The sequence below is a fragment of the Panthera leo genome, chromosome A3 (genome assembly GCF_018350215.1).
Source record: "Panthera leo isolate Ple1 chromosome A3, P.leo_Ple1_pat1.1, whole genome shotgun sequence".
Classification (NCBI taxonomy): Eukaryota; Metazoa; Chordata; class Mammalia; order Carnivora; family Felidae; genus Panthera; species Panthera leo.
In genome coordinates, this window is record NC_056681.1 from 110,231,999 (window position 1) to 110,251,123 (window position 19,125).

Sequence of the window (19,125 nt, forward strand, 5' to 3'; positions counted from 1 at the left end):
ATGGAGAAGGATCCACAGGCACTGAAAGGGCCTTCCAGCCTGATTCCTCTGTGAATAAGGTAGGAAGCTTGAGAAGGATTTAGGAATGGGGGCCTTTAAACATTGCCTTGGCAGTGGTTCGGGCCCAGCTATGCTGGGGACCACATCATTTCATTGACCTGCCCGGTGTGGAGGGAAGAGTTTATGACGACTTTATACACGCATGTATGTAGCTAGTAGCAAAAGATGACATTTTTGAAAGTCTGTTCCCAAAGAAGATAGTTTTATATATGTGTAGATTTATATATTCTGAATCACAAGGACTGAGAACATATTCTGGATTTAAAAAACGATATTTTGGGTTTTGGATTTGTCAAGAGTGACTTCTCAAAACAGATGAGTGGTTTATACACAAATAGTTAAGGCTTCCTATTTTTGCTTCACCTGTACTGTCTAGAAAGTAGTTTATTTTAGGGGCACCTGCGTGGCTCCGTCAGTTAAGTGTCCCACTCTTGATTTCGGCTCAGGTCATGATTTCATGAACTGAGTTTGAGCCCTGCATTGGGCTTTGCACTGACAGCCTGGAGCCTGTTTAGGATTCTCTGCCTGCCTCTCTCTCTGCCCCTCCCTGGCTCATGCTCCATCTCTCTCTCTCTCAAAACAAACAAACTTAAAAAAAAAAACAAAACACTAGGGCGCCTGGGTAGCTCAGTCGGTTAAGCCTCCGACTTCGGCTCAGGTCACGATCTCACGGTCCGTGAGTTCGAGCCCCGTGTCGGACTCTGGGCTGATGGCTCAGAGCCTGGAGCCTGCTTCCGATTCTGTGTCTCCCTCTCTCTCTGCCCCTCCCCCGTTCATGCTCTGTCTCTCTCTGTCTCAAAAATAAATAAACGTTAAAAAAAATAAAAAAAAACACAACATGAAAGTAGTTTATTTTAGTCTTTGCTTAAATCTTAGGTTGATGTAAAACTTAAAAAAAAATAATTTTGTTACTCTTGATGGTGGTTTTTAGTAGATGATATGTTGGTAGTAATGCATGATGCTTGATTTGGGAATGCATAACAAACCTCTTTCTCTCTTTTCAGGGGCTGGGGCTGGTCATCACTCGCTGACCCCTTTCTGTTGCATAAATTTCTCCATTTATGGAATCCAAAATGTCCATCCCTGCTCCTCAAACTAGAGAGAGTTGAGAATTCTTTCACTTAGATATTGCCTTGGCTTAGGGCACTTCGTTTAACTTCTCTGAGCCCCACCTTTATTTTTGGCTACATATGGATTGTACTTACCTGCTAAGATTTTACTTTAGAAAGGGTATCATGTAGGATTCAGTGTCACAGGATTTTGACCTCCTTTGACTTTGTCCTGCTGGTTGTTTATGACGGGTTGTAATACTTTATGATAAGGATGAAGGCAATTCATGTCTTGACTGGAGAATTCTAGAAATCTTCCACTTAAGTCAGCCCTGTGTCCTTCCAACTACAACTGTTGTGACCTTGGCGGAGAGAGAGTACTGTTAATTGTCCTTCACTTTCTTGGAAGATCAAATTCACCCACAGTCTCTCCTAGTGGGTGAAGTATTGCACTCCACTTGCCCTCTTACTCCAGTCTCATTTAAAAAGAAGCAAACAAGCAGTCCCCAAAACTCTGGACTGTCTTTACCTACGAGAATATCCTACTTGAGTTCCTAACCAGCGTTAGGTATATAGTCAGTTATTTGGTATCTGAAGTGCTTTTACCTAGGAAGGTGTGGGTCAAAAACTCAGCACGTTTAACAGTCTGCAACTGTTGCCTCTGATTTGAGCACTTTGGCATTGGAGAAGGTTATGATTCGAACAGAGAGGAGAATAGGAATGAACTATGCATTTGGGAGATGTGCAGGGTAAACGAGCCAGTTTCCTAGAGCTTTTTGGGTTCATGTTTTCATTGAAGCTGATGTGCATTCCAAAGCCAGACATCATTTTGGGATTGTATGTTTTTTTGGCAGTTACCATCCCATTGCTTCTTCTGTTTAGCACCAAATCCCAAATTCATTAAATCAAGTATGTTCCTTCTTTATTTTTAAGCTTGCATTCTTATTTTTATGCCTCCAGTGGTCTTGTTTTTGTCTCTTTAGTGGCTTACACATTTGGAAAAAAAACCCCACTCAATTGTTTAATGGCTTATTCATGATTAGATATCTGCCATATATTTTAGTTTTTTTTCCCTTATGACATCTATGTATCTCTACCCACTAAGTCACTTATATATGTAATGTTTAACTTACCCAATTAAATTTCATCTCATTTATATCTCTAAAGTCATTCATATTTTTCATACAATGTCATGTTTGATTATGCTGATATTACTTTGGTACTGAAATCTGAATTTTGATCATGAAATTGGAGTTTGCTGTCCTTGTCTGGTGTGGCTTGGGACTTTCCTCAGCATGACTCATGTGAAATAATGCTTGGAGTAATAGAACTGGAAGGAATATCTGGTATTCTTGTCCAAGCTTCTCATTTTATAGAAGGGTTGCTCATACCTAGAGAGGTTAAGGGGCATAGCCAAAGACTCATTGTTTGAGAAAGAATGGAAACAGGAGTCTATGTTTTCTGAATTTTAGTCAAGCACCCTTTCATTTTACTCTGTTGCTTCCCCAAAATGCTGTCTGACAATAAGGAAGGGTAATTGCATTGGATATAACCTTTGTGCATTTTATTGTGAATTCCTGTTTCTTTCCCCCTTCATTTATCTTAGTCCTTAGCCTGTTATATTACAAAATAGATATTAAACCCTAGCCTCACACTGAGACTGAATCCTTTCTCTAAAAAGGATAAAAAATTTTGGTTAGAGAAAGATGACTCACCCTATGAAATGACCAGTATATTAGGAAGTTATTGAAGAAAAATAAATGTAAAACATAGTGTATGTACTACCTGTGTGGCTCTGTAAACATTACATAAGCTGCCTGTGTTTTAGTTTCCTCATCTGCAAAATGGGGATAATTATGATTCTTCATATATAGTTTGTGAGGATTAGATGAGTTCATATATGTAAATTGCTTAGGACTGTGCCTGGCACCTAGAACAGTGGGAATGTTAGCTGTCAACTTTGAAAGAGTTTTTAATCACTTGATCTTGTCAGCCTGATTAGCTGATTTTCATTTAGTGTTATTTAGGAGGCCCTTCTTTTTGCTGTTTTTCTGGAAAACAGGCCTTCTGTTGTTTTGTTTGTTATTTTTTGTTGCATCTTTAACTATAGTATTGCATGTTTATTCAATAAAAGACATGTAGGATGTTAACCTTCATTGATTGTGGTTTTCTTCTTTTTAAGGATTTGGAATGCCCTGACCGATAATTACGGAAACGTCATGCCTGTAGACTGGAAGTCATCCCATACTAGGACCTTGCATTTGCTTACACTGAACCTCTCAGAAAAAGGGGTAAGTTAAGAATTGAGCTGATAGTTTCTGACTAACTGATCCTGAGGATGGAACTAAAAAGTAGCCTTTCTGTTTCACGCATGTTCATTGGGTTGCCTCTTATTTCCAAGTTTCTAGCAATTGGAGTGGCCCACTGTTGCCATCTTGGCTCCACTACTGTCAGCTTGCTAGCACTTTCCTCCAGTTCTTCCCCTGCACACACTCACTTTTGTATGTTTAGCCAAATCTTCATCACCTGTGTATGAACACCAATGATGAGCATTTTTCTCCTGAGCTTAACTAGCATAACTTTAGTGTGCTGAGAAAACTCAGTTATACATTGAGGGTACTGGAATATCAACATAGAGTTAACTTTCTGATGAATTTAAGGACTTGTTGGACATGACATGTTTTCGGAAGACTCTGTTTCTGTGAGTATTGGGGAACCTAAAAGACATTATAGTTCAGGACGCCTGGGTGGCTCAGTCAGTTAAGTGTCTGACTTCGGCTGTGGTCATGATCTCGCGGTTCCTGGGTTTGAGCCCCATGTCAGGCTCTGTGCTGACGGCTCAGAGCCTGGAGCCTGCTTCAGATTCTGTGTGTGTGTGTGTCTCTCTCTCTCTGCTGCACCCTGCTCACACTTTGTCTCAAAAAATAAATATACATTAAAAAAAAAAAAGACATTACTGTTCTTGGCTAACTGAGGCTGCTTAGGATTCCTTGCTATTGTAACGTGAAGATGTCTTAAGTGTGATCACAATTGATAGGACATCTGGGGTGGGAGTGTAGAAAAGGGAAGATAATTTAATGTTTATTTATTTATTTTTGAGAGAGAGAGAGAGAGAGAGAGAACACGCAAGTGGGGAGGGGCAGAGAGAGGGAGACACAGAATCCGAAGCAGGCTTCAGGCTCTGAGCTGTCAGCACTGAGCCCGACGCGGGGCTCGAATTCACCAACCACAAGATCATGACCTGAGCCGAAGTTGGAAGCTTAACTGACTGAGCCACCCATGTGCCCCTAATTTTTTTTTTAATACAGAGATTTTATTTTCTCTTTTCATTTCCTTTCCTTTCCTTTCCTTTCCTTTCCTTTCCTTTCCTTTCCTTTCCTCTTCTCTTTTCTTTTCTTTTTTCTTTTCTTTTTAAGTTCATTTATTTTGAGAGAGAGAGAGAGAGAGTGCAAGCAGGAGAGAGTGGCAGAGGGAGACAGAGAATCTCAAGCAGGCTCCATGCTCAGCGTGGAGCCTGTTGCAGGGCTCTGTTTCAGGAACTGTGAGATCATGACCTAAGTTGAAATCAAGAATCAGATATTCAACTGACTGAGCCACCCAGGCGCCCCAGGAAGATAATTGTTTTAAGTGGAAAATCACATTGTTGGTTTATCTAAAGGTGATGAGAAATGTAGCCAAATTATGTAAGTTTCGGGGCCTGACTGTTTGAAGTTCCTTATCATGTAACAGTGTAAACTCATGCCAGATTTTTTGGCTCGCTCTGTATTTCATTAAGTATAGTTGTGTAATTGAGAGTATAATGCAGTGGGGGGGCTGTCAGTATTTTAAATAGTATTGCTAATGTTTTATGAGAACAGTTTTCTTAAATATATGATTCAGGAAAGCCTGCTGCTATTATTTTCTAGTAAAATACAGAATTTTGCTTCTATTTCCTAGTATTCTAGTAGATACAGAAATCTTACTGTATGTTCCAGTTATTAATCCCACAAAGCTATTTTGTTGACCAACCTGGCATATGTTTAGTGAAAAGGAATAAAACAGCATACCTTATGCTCTATCTTCTGTTTATTTAGACCCTAGCTATCATTTTGGGCTTAGTTCAAGTTTCCCTTCCTCTCTGAAGCTTCCTATTACTGTTTAGCCTTTGCTGATCTCATGGAATTATACAATTTTAGAGTTGGAAGCGACTTTAAAGGACACTTAATCCACCCTCTCACTTGGGGGGAATCCCCATCTACAGCGTCTCTGACAGATGGTCATTTAGCCATGGCCTAAATCCCTGTGCGGGAGGAAAATGCACCTCTCTCTGTGGGAATCGGTTACACTGGTGGGGTTGTGAAAATCTTCAAGGACTTATCTGTCCCACAGAGGTTAGCCCCGTTGTCTCCTGGGTACTAATCCTGACAGCACATTGTTCATGTTTCTAACCATTACTTTGTTCTCTTATTAATCATATGTTTCAGGGTCTGTCATTAGATTGTGACTTGCTGGCAGGTGTCTTTGTAATTGTGTTTTTAGTACTATCACTGTGCCTGGCACATAGTGAGTACTAGGACAAGTTATGTTGAGTGAATGAATGTATGATCTCGTCAATGAGACCATAAGGTCAGAGGCCACGATGGAAAGTTCTTTTTTAAAAAGTAGCTATTTTTATATTATTTAACATAGTGCTAAATCCATGATAGCCAATTAATGAGTAATTTTTTGTTTGACATAATAAAATATAGCATAGAAGAGAGCCTTTCATAGTTTCAAATGGAAGTACATTGCAGGATGAATGGGACACTCTAATTTAGTTTCATTGAATAAAATGTATGTCTTGTATAGTTCTTAGATTGCACTTTAGGAAGTCACTCCCTTTTTCTGCCTTTTGGTTGTTGTTTTTAATTCCAGAATAATGGTATGGCTGAGGGTAGTTGATTAGTAACCACTTGGAGTTTAGTACTAATAACTAATCTTAATTATAAAAACCTTATCTGGAAACCTCATCAGATTAAAGTGGACAAGCGATCATCCATCTGTCATCTATCTGTCTGATGAATAGAACTGAAATTAGAAATTAGAACTCTGTTTCTCAGGAAGGAGTGGCACACATTAAGTTCCTTAAGAACAAGTGGGCAACGCGGAACTGTATAAGAAGCAACCATCTCATTCCATTAGATAGCATATCATTACATCTTTTTTAACCTGAGTTATCTTGTTTAGCATTGCCACCTGTGCTCGATCCTTCCCGTAACTGAATCGTGTTAAATTTGCCTTTTGGAAGCATTCTTTAGTTTATTCCAATTGTAAAACAAGATCTATAGGAATTTTTTTTTTCCTTGATGAAGGGAGAAGACATTTCTTTTGCATTAGGCTGAGGAAAACCTTTAGGAAAACCACCATTTGCAAGATTTCAGCTTTTGATTTTTCTTTCATTGAGGTTTAAGATGTTTAAGACGGCACACTTCTGAATTGGATGAGTCTTTTCTGGAGTAAGGCAACTAGTACGTTCCAAATTCTTACATGGGCACATTTTTTCCATCCGAAGCAGCTTCAGTTTCATACAGGGCAGTAGAACCACCGGCTGTGTGTCTAACCTGGCACAGGAAGGAGTGATGGGAACGCTTGGCAGAGAGAAGACACAGTGATGCCGAATGGGAGAGTGAATAATGACACCCATGACAGCCAAGGTTAGCTTTCAAAGCCCGAAAGGGGTTCCAGCCCTTAACATATGCCATCTCTGTGGGGAATGGACTTGGCTCAGTCCTGGGAAAGATGATCTGGGATCATTATTTCTGTTGTTATGGAAATCTATTCTAATGGGTTACTGGTATCACTTGTGTATCTTGGCAATAGCTATGAAAACGATTCTAAATCCAGTGCCGGTTTTGAACATGCTTAGATGATAGAAGGCTTCGGAATCACATTGCTTTAGGAACCTCTCCTGTGCCATCTTCCTCCTCCTGCCATGAGCATTTTTTCAGGGACAGGGAATGTTGTTGTATGCACCTTTTCATCTTCAAGAGTAGAAACAGGAAGAAGATGATCCTATCTTCCTTAGGGGTCACTTCAAAATTAAAACTTTGTGAGGGGAAAAATAAATCTGTGGTCCTCAGATTATAATGAAGATTGATTTTGGGAAGTGTTAAAATTTAAGGACCTGTGGAGATAACTGTTAGGTCTCCTCTCCATCATCCGTATATCCTTACGACTACCGAGGCACATGTCCCCTCCACTTCTATAATTTTGAAGTCAAACATTCTCCCATTTTAGTTGCTTTTTTTTTTCTTTCCAACTTTAGACTTTATCCATTTACTTTACATCCAGAGGATGAGGGTTTAGGTCTTTCTCAGTCCTCTCTCCAACCCCCATCACCAAAACTTTCCCTTCCCTTGTCTTTCCAATATAGTTATATTAAGATATTTGGTTAAGTTAATTTTAATCATTTACATTGACTGTTTAAATGTTCACAGTTGACCCATTTCCATATATCATGAGAAATTTCCTCTTGTAATTTTTTTTCTTAGGGTAATAATTGCCTTGTGTTTTATTTAAGTTACCATTAGCTCACAGATTCAGCTTCAACAGAGCCCTGAAACTCACTTTAGTAAGTGACATACACCAGATAATCTGTTAGTGTCTGTCTCTCTTCCTCTTGTGCTTTTCTTAACGTCCTGTGCAATAACCATTCTCATCTGACCTGGTCACTCTCTTGTTGAGCGTCACAGACAACATTCTGGGATCTTTACTTCACTTTCATTACGAGAATGCCCTCACCTCTTTCTTGTGTTAGATCCCACGTCTGCTTCCTTTCTGGCTTTCCTCCTGGTTTTAATGCAGCATATTTTGCAGTAGCTGTCTGAGAAAGGGTGTATGAGGTCAAATACTTTGAGAACTTGAATACTTGAAAATGTCTTTATTCCAAGCTCCCATCTAATTGTTTGTTTAGCTGGAGATAGGATTCTAGGGTGGAATGTATTGAAACATGGAAATAACAGTGATCATTTTCTGGCTTCTTTGGTTGCTGTTGAGAGTTCAAATGACATTTTTGATTCTTGATCCTTTTAATGTGTTTTTTTTTTTTCCTCTCTCTGGAAGCTTTTAGATTCTTTTTTTCATACACGGTCTGAAATTTCACAATGGTACGCTGAAGGCCACGTGCAGGCCTTTCCTAGGCCGATGGTCCGGGAAGAATAGAATGGGGAGCCATGTCATCACCGTGGTGCAGCATGGAATTGCAGTGTGTGGGGGGAAAGACCCTGGAGCACTGGTGTTGCTCCTCTCCCTGTCTGATGTTCTGAAAGGCAGCCCACCAGCGGTTCCTTGCACTTCTCACTGCGGGTTTCCTACTGGGTGGGTTGGATTCACCCTTACACTTCGGATGCTTCTGTATGAGGAACTAGGGAGGCAGGAGGGACTGCCCTGAAGTCAAGGGCGTGCTTTGATTTAGGCCATAAACTTTAGCCTCCTGAGGCCCAGAGCAGAGTGGAAAATGGCAGTGAAGCAAACAGAAACTTCCAGCACAGTTAGGTTGAAAGATCTTCTTGGAACCTAGAGAGATTTTATTTTTGGAAGGAGAGATGTTCCACTGTAAGGCAAAGTATGACCCCCGTGGACAGTGCCAGGGAGTGATTCTTGATCTTTTACCCCGAATATTAGAAGTTAGTTTGCAAGTAGTTAACTTTATGTCATCTGTGTAATTTTAACATCTACTACTCTTACTATTAGATTGTTAACTAAATAACATTCGCTGCTAAACCCGCCTGTTGCCTCCTTTGGGTGTCTCTATCATTCCCTGCAACTTCCTAACAAATACTGTGTAAAACATTCTTCTCCATGGAAAAAGCAGCTACGTGTGTGTCTGTATTGGGCAGTAGGGGTGCAGGCAGCATTCATGCAGGCAATTTCATGTTTCCTTTCCATTCCCCTCATTTGTGTTTGAGGTGAATACGTAAAGCACTTTGTACACTGCCTAGCGCTCAGTGATTGGAGTCATTTCTCCCTTTCGAGGGAAGACTCTTTACCCAGACACTGTGACTTTGTTGTGATCAGAATGTCCTGCTTTTAACAGTGGGTTATTTTGCTTTTAGATAAGTGACAGTTTGCTCTTTGATACATCAGACGATGAGGAGCTGAGAGAACAGCTGGATATGCATTCAATCATCGTCTCCTGCGTTAATGAAGAGCCCCTCTTCACTGCAGACCAGGTATTGTGGAGAAACTCATCGAGGAAAGGAAAAGAGAACCTCGAGCTGAAGGACGATTTCTAACTGTGGCAATAAGTGATGGGTTGTTGGAATCTACTGATTTTTCCTGCATTTTCTGTTTATGTAGGCTTATCAGTTAACTCCTCCACTGAGAAAAGAAGAAAGTATATGTAATCCGAAGCAGATGGGATTATGCTAGTTGGGAAGATTCTTCAAGATAGGCAGTTTTCCAGTATAGACCTTGTATAAATCAGTGCAGCGAGTTATTATTAAGGGAGGGTTATTGCTTAACCTGAAATGATAAAAAAAATATTGTGAGTTTGGTACTTTTTTTAGGGTTGGCAAGACATGGCCAACTCTGATGTATCTGTGTAGAAATTACCCAGTTCCTCTAAAAGCCTGTGTAAAAATCGTTAGTACTTATTAGAAGTGTGTACTGTGAACCCGGAAAGAAGTGAGCTTTATTCCTGTGGCATGCTCTCATAATGTCAACGCTGTGTTCATGTAAACCGCTTGAATCAGCTTTCTCATTGTCTGAATACTCTTCCCACTGCTGTTGTGTTGTCAAAATGTGGTGTAAGAACTCCTTCCTGAAATAACATGCTCGTGGCTGCTCTGACTGTGAATGCTACCACATTACATTTTTAGGCTGGAAAGACGAGGTCGGGAAAGAGATATGTTATGGCAAGGATGGGAGGAGTCCATTAAAATGTGCCATTTTGATGCTCCTTAGTCATATTTGTGGTTAGATTATTGTAGGCCTGGGAAGAGTGTGGTGCTTAAAATGCCAGATAATAGGTTAGAGGGCTGTGGGAGGTTGATCATGATATCTCAGGGAAATACGTGACCCTGTGAGTTCACGGTCTCCTCAGTAATCTATCTGCCTGAATGCCCTAAGCTGTTCCTGCTTCTGAGACTTGGAGAAACAGATTCTGCAGCCTCCTCTGGCATTTCATTGTACTGTTTTATAATGCCTATTTGAGAAAATCTTCTTACTAATTACCATAATCCCCACCTCCTTCAGATTTACTTTTCTTTGCCCTTAAGCTTACTGATTCATCCTGAATGTTTTCTTAATAGTTTCTTTTTTCCTTTTTTTTTTTTTTAACTCTTAGACCTATTTTTTCTAACTGTTGAGTAATTTTTGTGGTTTTACATTCTCACTGACTTCTGTATCCTCAACTTTTAAAAAGTGGAGCAGGACAAGGTACTGTTGGAAGATTGGAGCAGCGTTGCACATGACAGTAGATCATTGTTTGAAAGATGGTTCTGAAATTTTCGTGTTTTTGTGCAGCTTCTTTTTTTCCCTTTAAGCTTCTACATGTCACGTAATTTTTGAATATCTCTTAATCTTTCATGGAATTAATATATGAAATTCCTTTTCTGCCATTAAAGGAAAATTTTACTGCTATAAAGGTAATTTCTTGCTTTATTTTTTATACTGTTGTATTTCAAAAATTTTATGTCAGTTTGATTAAATGGCTTTCGATTGATTACTTGCATGTGTCATATGGTGAGTTTTCTGTCATTTGCTTTCTTTTGACTGTAACGATGATCTGGTTCTAGCATTTGTAAGGTAAATTGTACCTGTGTTTTGCACCATTTCTCAGACCTTCAAGATCTGATAGATCTACTGAATCATGATGGGCATATTAAATATTACTCTGTTTAATTTTGTGTTCAGCATATTGTAAATTTTATTTCCTTGATAAACCATGTTCACTCTTAACAGTCAAAATTGTGATTATTCAGAACACCAACTCCTGCACAGTGTTGGTTAGTGGATATTTCAGTGCCCTTCTTTTCCGGTTGCCTCATGAGCGCCATGTTGCAGAGAGATTGTTTTTCCCAAGTATATCTGATTAACAGTGGTGTGTGTATTTTGGAAGGTGATTGAAGAAATTGAAGAAATGATGCAGGAATCTCCAGACCCAGAAGATGACGAGACACCCACGCAGTCAGATCGGCTGTCGATGCTGTCCCAGGAAATCCAGACTCTTAAGAGGTCCAGTACTAGCAGTTATGAAGAGAGTAAGACACCCTCCTTCAATCCATGCTCTTTAGACTTCCTGTGCATCTCAAACCATCTCCAGAAAGCTTTCACTCCAAAGGCTAAGTTATGCACCCTTCTTCAGCCCTCTAGTAATACTCGGGCATATCTTTATCATTGCTTAGGGACTTTGTCACATTCACCTTTGAATCCTGTACTAGTCGGCTTGGGCTGTGTGATGAAGTACCACATGCCAGGGGCTTAAACAACGGGAATTTATCCTCTCAGAGGTCTGGAGGCTAGAGGTTCAAGATGAAGGTGTTGGCAGGTTTGGTTTCTTCTGGGGTCTCTCTCCTTGGCTTGTAGATGTCTTCTCTCTGTCCTCCCGTGGTCTTCTGTTTGCATGTATCTCTGTCCTAATCTTGTCATTTTATAAGGACACCACTCACACTGGATTAGAGCCCACCCTAACAACCTCATTTTAACTTAATTATCTTTGTAAAGACCCCATCTCCAAATACAGTCACATTCTGAGGTCCTGGGTATTGGGACTTTAGTGACATCATAGCCTCACATGAGGAGAAGTGCTGAGAAAAATCTGAAGTGGGTTTTAGGGAGTAGGCCTTCCTTCTTTCTTCCCAATCTTCAAAAAAATTCACACATTGGGCCATATGTGATTAAATATGTATTTAGTTTAATTGTTTCAAATCGACTTCTGTCTTTCGAAGTGTGCTAGAACCCTAAGTTGCTTGCAGTTTCTTGTCAGCAGGTAGTTTGGGTACTCTCCCTCAGCTTTTGTGTTTGTTCTGTTTCTTGTTCAAGCTTTTTTTAGTCTTGACTGGAGTGCTGTTGGTGGGATGATTGAGTTAGACAAGTCAAGAATGTTGTTACACTTCTCAGCCTCTTGAGAAGTAACTTTGCTACCTACCTCTGCTCAGTCCTGCCCACCAGAAGTTTGAGGATTATGAGAAGATTGTGAACAGTTTCATTGCTTAGAGTATGGTGTCTGCTCTTTTGGCATGAAACCGCCTGTTGTGCTCGTCTCCCGAAATATTTTTGTCTTAGTATCTGCTGTGCTTTGCTTCTGGCCGCAGGAGTAAAAAGGCTCTCGGTATCTGAATTAAATGAGCTACTGGAAGAAATTGAGACTGCCATCAAGGAATACTCCGAGGAGCTGGTGCAGCAGCTGGCCCTGCGAGATGAACTGGAGTTCGAAAAGGAAGTGAAAAACAGCTTCATTTCTGTTCTCATTGAAGTGCAGAACAAACAGAAAGAGCACAAAGAAACAGCCAAAAAGAAAAAGAAACTCAAGAACGGCAGCTCTCAGAATGGGAAGAACGAGAGAAGTCATATGCCCGGCACAGTAAGTGGTGTTTTGCAGGAGTCCTTGAGCACTTGGAAGCTGCTTCCGTGGTGGTCCCAGCGCTCCAGGCCCCAGGCAGGCAGGCGGCGCCTACGCATGCGAGTGCTTCTCACCGCGGCGCCCACAGGTTCTGGTGGAGAATGCCACTGTGCTCAGCAGTTTCAGAAAGGGGTTCTCTGGGTGAGGACACAGTGGTTTTCTGGGTATGGTCAGGGGAGAAGTAAGTGGAAGGAGGAGGAGGAAGAAAGAAGGAGGGTGTCTTAAAAGTATCAAAGCATTAACGGTGATTATTTATGTTTGGCTGGTGGGCGTATGAATGGTATTATTTTCTTATTTTTGCTCATCTTGCAGGAGTCGTATAATAAACAATTAAAAGGGGGTGCCTGTAAGGGTTGCTGAACTGTGCTGAGCCTGAAAGCACAGACTGATTCGCAGTCAGATTCCTCCTGATTTATCAGTGAAGTTGGGACATGAAGGCATTGGAGGCAGTTATGTGACATCAGCCATTTGCCTGAGTGTTTGGCAGATTAGAATATTTCTGACTGGGGACGAAAAAGTTGAGAATATGTGCATCTTTGACTCTTCATGTAAAATTTCTTGTTTTCTGCTTTTTCAGTTTTCTTAAGTGGTCCTCTTAATTTCACGTGATTAAAATCCATCATAAACATTAATTTTATGAGATGTGTTTCTTTATTGGTCTTAGGGCCATTTCATTTTTTTTTTGATCATTTGAAACCTTATATGTTGCCACCTTCGTATTATTTGTGTGTGAAGAAATGTCAGTTTTGTTTTTTTGGACTATAATGGTTGTCCAGAGGGATCCATTTTTCTAAGAGGAATGTCCCTTTTTCATTCTTGACACTGATAACCTGGTAACACGAATTATCACAAACTAGCTATTATGGTTTGTAATAATGTAAGTTCTGCCTTTAAGTCTTGATTTGTTTTTTTCTAAAGAATACTTATATCAGAGAAGTAGTTCTCACTAACCAGCCTCTCATGGAATCCAGGAAAGAGAATGCAGTTCTGGGTTGCTGGGTCACCAATGAGCAGTTGATACAAACAAAGAGATCTCGCCGTTTAGCCCATTCATTGTCTGCTTGGGCCTGTGAGTAAATACATGGTCTTAGTGTGATGTCCACTTGTGTATAGAAAGGACATAGCTTCAAAACATTTGTTTGAATATACAATTCTGGAAAGTGTGCTTTAAATTTCTGGAGCAAAATTTGGATGTCATATTTTTAAAAAAATTGCACCTTTAACTTGCCCTATTATACAAGTGTGATTAAATGAAATGCTTAGTTAAAAAGTCATAGCATGGTTGGTAATTTCTGTCTGTCTGCTTTTAGGAATTACATGTAAACCCTCCATTTATTGGTGTTAACACTTGGCTGAGGAAAATAAATTTGTCCCTAGAGGGGTTTAAAGGCTTCTTTTTGTAACTCCTATATAAAAAGGGTTAGAGTGGATTCACTGTGTAATTGTACATGGCATTTATATTGAGAAATGGATTTGGCAAGGCAAGATTTAGCTCTTACTCGAACCTTTATGAGTCATGAAATAGATTCATAGTAAAAGTCCGTTTTTTCACAGTATGTGGACCTGCGAAGTTGCTTCTCGAGTCCTGATCTACTATTTGTAACAAAACCTTTAATCAGGTTACTGATGGCCTTGCTGAGCTCGTGGTACTGGTTCCCTCTAAGCTGGAGAAAGACCATCCCATCTGTGACTCAAGGAGCCTGAAACCTATGATTCTGAAAATAGTGGTGGGTGGCTCAAAAGAACCTTAAAGTGAAGTGGCCAATTGGATAAACAGATTGCAAAGGATAGTACCTTGTTAGACACTTTATAGAACACGTGGTTTGGGCAGAGCCTGATCTCTAAGAGTTAGTTATCAGTGACACAAATTTCTAAAAATTGGTGACTTTCTTACAGATACCATGTATTACCTGCTTTCTAACAACATTGGTCACTTTTTTCTTTTTGCCTTAGATATTTTTGTTTTATTAGCAGGACGTGGTTTTCTTTCCTTAAGCATGGAGTAGCCTTCCTTCCATTTTTCCTTAAACATGTTTCACTGAAACAAAACATCAGTTTGTAGTTGGTATAACCCTCTATCCATGTTTGCTAGCTGTTCACTTTGGTCCAAAGATACTGCAATGAAATATCTGGGTGGGAATAGAGCAGAGTTAAACTATTTAGGTGTTAATTTTGGAGACATTTTGTTTCATACATTTTCTGTAGGGAAAAAAAAAAATTGGGGGCTGAGGGATGCTATTTAGATTGAGCACTAGACAGTTTTGGGGAGACAATTGGGGAGGGGCATAGAAATACTATTAAATATAAAGTATTGAGTATCTTATACAAGTGAAATCTTATCTTGCTTTGTTTTAATTTTTAAAATCTGCATGTTGGATAAGACAAAGAAATATCCATTCATTCAGCAAATGAATGACTAGGAGTGTAAGAAAGAAAGACTAGACAGTGTAATTTCTGGTAGTAATAAATGCCACCAAGACAATAAAAGGCTGGGTAAGGCAGTCGGTAGCAAAGCTGCCGGAGAGCTGTTTTCTGTAGGGTGGTCACTATGTCACTGCTCCTCCTGATGGGCAAGGTCGGTTGTCCTGTCCTTTTCCAGGTCTCTGTTTGGAGAGGAGGTTAGAGGATGGTTCTTCTCTTTAGGAAATGAGACTTAAGCGAGCAGAAAACTGTATCTCCTATGTCCTGTTGTTCAGCATCAGGAGAAAGAGAGCGGTGGGAGTGGAGATTGGAATGGTTGACGGGTACTATCTGTTAATCACTATGATAACCTGTGTGCATTTCTTTGAACTGACTGTGCTCTTTGGGCCTTGGTGCTTTTATACGTGCTCTTTCCTTTTCTGGAGAGCCCCGCTTTTCCTGTTTCCCCCAGTCCACTTGGAGGACTTTTTTTTTTTTTTTTTTTAAGTCGACCTTCAAGCATTGTCTTCCTTTCTTAGAGCCTTCCTCGGTGACTCTTCCTCCAATGCAGAATTGACTAGTCTCTCCTTTTGGGCTTAGTATTATTCCTCGTGACTATTTCTTCTGTCACGGTCACACAGGACTGCAGGTTTTTTTTGTTTTCACATCTGTCTCTGTCAGGTTCCCTAAGGATAGGAAATGTAACTTTATCTTCTTTTATATCCTCAAGTGTAACATTAAGTACTCATTTTTCTGCTGAATAAACGTGTGAAAGAAAGATAAACTCGCAAATCTGTATTTCTACCTTGGAATTTTCTGTCAGGCGTCAAACCCGTGGAGGCTGAGTAGCCTATTGATTAAGAACTTTGGGGGAAGAGCTGTGTTTGAATCCTCCTGTCACTGAGTACATCTCCCTTTGAGTTTTGGGAGGACTCAATGAAATAATGTGTGTTAAGACTAGCATATATCCTGAGTAAATGCTAGTTATTATATGTCCAACTGCCTACTAGCTAGTTGTCTCTGGCATTTATCAAACTAAAGTTACCATTTTCCTAAGGTTGAATGTAGTTCTTATATATTTTTCTTTTGGTTAGTGGAACAGTCTACTCATTCACTGATATCCGTGGAATTTCTGAGTCAAAGGATATACAGTTTTGGAGCGTTTTCCACGACCAACTTTTCAAATTGTTCTACAGAAATGAACCTAGTAATAGTGTGAGTGAGCGACCATTTCCCCACACTTCCAGCCAACAACGGATATTATTAGCCTTTCGATCTTTTGTTGATCTGAAAGGCAAATAATGGTTTGATCCGTTGACTTCTGTATTCTCTTGTGAGTTGCCTATTAAGTCATATAAGAGATGTTTTTCATATTTATGAGGTACACATACTTTTAATCTCATAGTATCATAATTTATCATCATCAGCCTTCCCAAAGGCTCATTCACATTGTTTCATTGTTCAGCATCTCACCTAATTTTTGCTACTTTGCACATCACGTAATGCCTGTTTGTTGAATTGAAACTTCACTATAAAGGAGATACAATCCCAGAGGATTTGGAGTTGTCATATTTGAATTATTGTTCTATCAGGTGGTCTTTTAAATTTTTTTGCCAATCTTCTGTTTGTATTGAATAGAGTCACAGATTATTGAATTTCAGTGGCAGTTCCCATGAGTACAAGAACAAGTCCAAGTATACCAGTTACGTTTTATTTTTAAAATTTTATTTTTAAAAAGTATTTATTTATTTTGAGAGAGAGAGTGGGTGGGAGAGAGAGACCGAGAGAGAGGGAGAGTGAGCGAACCCCAAGCAGGCTCCACACTGTCAGTGCAGAGCCCGATGTGGGGCTTGAACTCATGAACTGTGAGATCATGACCGAGCTGAAATCAAGAGCCAGATACTCAACTGGCTGAGCCACCCAGGCGTCCCACTAGGTATGTTTTAATTTAGCAGTGGTTGTCACCTAGAGTTACCTGAAGTTGTAAAGATATTAATGAGTACTCGCTTGACATCATACCTCAGCATATGGATGAAATGGCCATATTTCCTCCTTTAGAATCCAGTAATGTTTTTAAATTAAAAGTCACGTGTAAGGTTATGTATTCTAAGTCTAGGGTTGCGAAGATAGGAATGAATAGTTTTCTGTTTGCCATAATCACATTGAACTTTCGAGAGCGAGTTCTCAATGTGTTGGACTTAGCACCAGCAAAAATGTATAATTGCTTCAGTATAACCCGAAGAAGTTTATTTTGAAAACTCGTGGCGTATTAGGAATCAGTAAGTCTGTTGTGAAAAGAATCATGTTGCCCTGGTCTATTGCTTTTGGGGGTCGAGGAGATAACTGCTTCAAGATGGGGGACAGCTAGGGCTTGGATGATAGATACTCTTTCTTATATCTTTCTTTCACAGATGCATTGCTCTGTATTTATGACTCATTTAGCTCAGATTATGATGAATAGTCAAATCTATTTTGTTTCTCTTTTGCATGCAAAAATGCACCAGTAATAGTTTTCATTTAATCTTCACCAAAGCTGACTTTAAGGTAAGAGAAATTTATTTTCATTTAGATAGCTCCTATTAGATTGTTCTGAAGTTATTCCAAATTGTGCTAGCTCTTAGCTTAGAAGGATCTGTTCTGATACACCTACTTGAATTTGGGGCTTTTGTTTATAATAAGGTACAACTAGCTTTTTTTCTTCCCTTTTTCCTTCTTTCTAATTTGGAATTTTTATTTTATTTTTTTATTTTACGTTTATTTATTTTTGAGACAGAGCATGAACGGGGGAGGGTCAGAGAGAGAGGGAGACACAGAATCGGAAGCAGGCTCCAGGCTCTGAGCCATCAGCCCAGAGCCCGACGCGGGGCTCGAACTCACGGACCGTGAGATCGTGACCTGAGCCGAAGTCGGATGCTTAACCGACTGAGCCACCCAGGCGCCCCTCTAATTTGGAATTTTTAAATTTCACATTTGCTAAGATGATATAGACTGAGGATTGACAAGGCAAACTACTGCCGGAAGGCCAGATTGGCCCTCTACCTGTTTTATAAATAAAGTTTTATTGGAATGCAGCCATGTCCATTCATTTCCATATGGTCTATGGCTGCTTTGGTGTTACAAGGACAGAACAGGATAGTTGTGACAGAGACTGTGTGGACTGTAAACTTAAAGTATTAACTCTCTGGCCATTTATAGGAAAAGTTGGCCAACTCCTGATTTAGACTAAAATTTAGTAAAATTAAAAATTTGAAGAAAAAAAGATGCAAACTCCATTTAAGTGAGTTTGTATAAAAAGATCACTATACTGTGACTAAAATTTATTATAAAAAGTAACCTTATTTTATCTGTGTGTGTTGAGTTACTCCTTTCCTCAGAGCCCCATCCAGCAGCCTGAGTTGTGCCTACATGTGGTGATGCCTTGACCAGTCCATCTCCAAGCCACATGCCTAAGGCAACCTGCCTAGCAATAGACCTTTGTGTCAGATTCCCAGTGGCTAAGTGAAGAGAGCCAGCGGGTAGACCAGTTGTCCTCTAGATTTGGGGCCAAATGAAAAACTTAAAAATGTTGGCAGTCCTCTGGGTACATTGTATTTATAGACAGCAATAAATAGTAGTTTAAAGAAGATAGAAGAGAAATGGAAAAAGGACTGATTCCCTTCCCCCACTTTTTCTAAGTAGTGGTACTTGAGAAGATAAAGTCTACCCTATATATGTGAATGTAAATATTAATATATTTTTGGCAGTAATTTGTTGGTTATATTTGATAGCATTTCTCTGCAAATTTCTTGTTTCTTTTTTAAAGTATAGTTGACACAAGGTTACATTAGTGGCAGGTGTATAGCATAGTGATTTGGCAACTCTGTACATTATGCTATGCTCATCACAAGTGTAGCTCCCATCTGTCACCATACAATGCTATTACAAGAACACTGATTATATTCCCTATGATGTACCTTTCATCCCCGTAACTTATTCATTCCATAACTGGAGACCTGTACCTCCCACTCACCTTCACCCATTTGCACCCCCATTCCC

At 39.8% G+C, this 19,125-nt stretch overlaps 1 protein-coding gene across 3 annotated transcripts in view; it reads left to right on the plus strand.

The window, feature by feature from the left end:
- Positions 1-19,125, plus strand: part of FEZ2 (fasciculation and elongation protein zeta 2) — a 43,151-nt gene that overhangs the window by 1,515 nt on the left and 22,511 nt on the right. For 2 of the 3 annotated variants that reach the window (XM_042933265.1, XM_042933267.1), the window contains exons 2-5: positions 3,292-3,400; positions 9,182-9,298; positions 11,188-11,329; positions 12,383-12,651. In XM_042933265.1, coding sequence (XP_042789199.1) covers positions 3,292-3,400; positions 9,182-9,298; positions 11,188-11,329; positions 12,383-12,651 — 637 coding nt within the window. Of the gene's footprint in view, positions 1-3,291; positions 3,401-9,181; positions 9,299-11,187; positions 11,330-12,382; positions 12,652-13,608; positions 13,760-19,125 lie in introns of all 3 variants that reach the window. The other variant, XM_042933266.1, reaches the window with a different exon arrangement.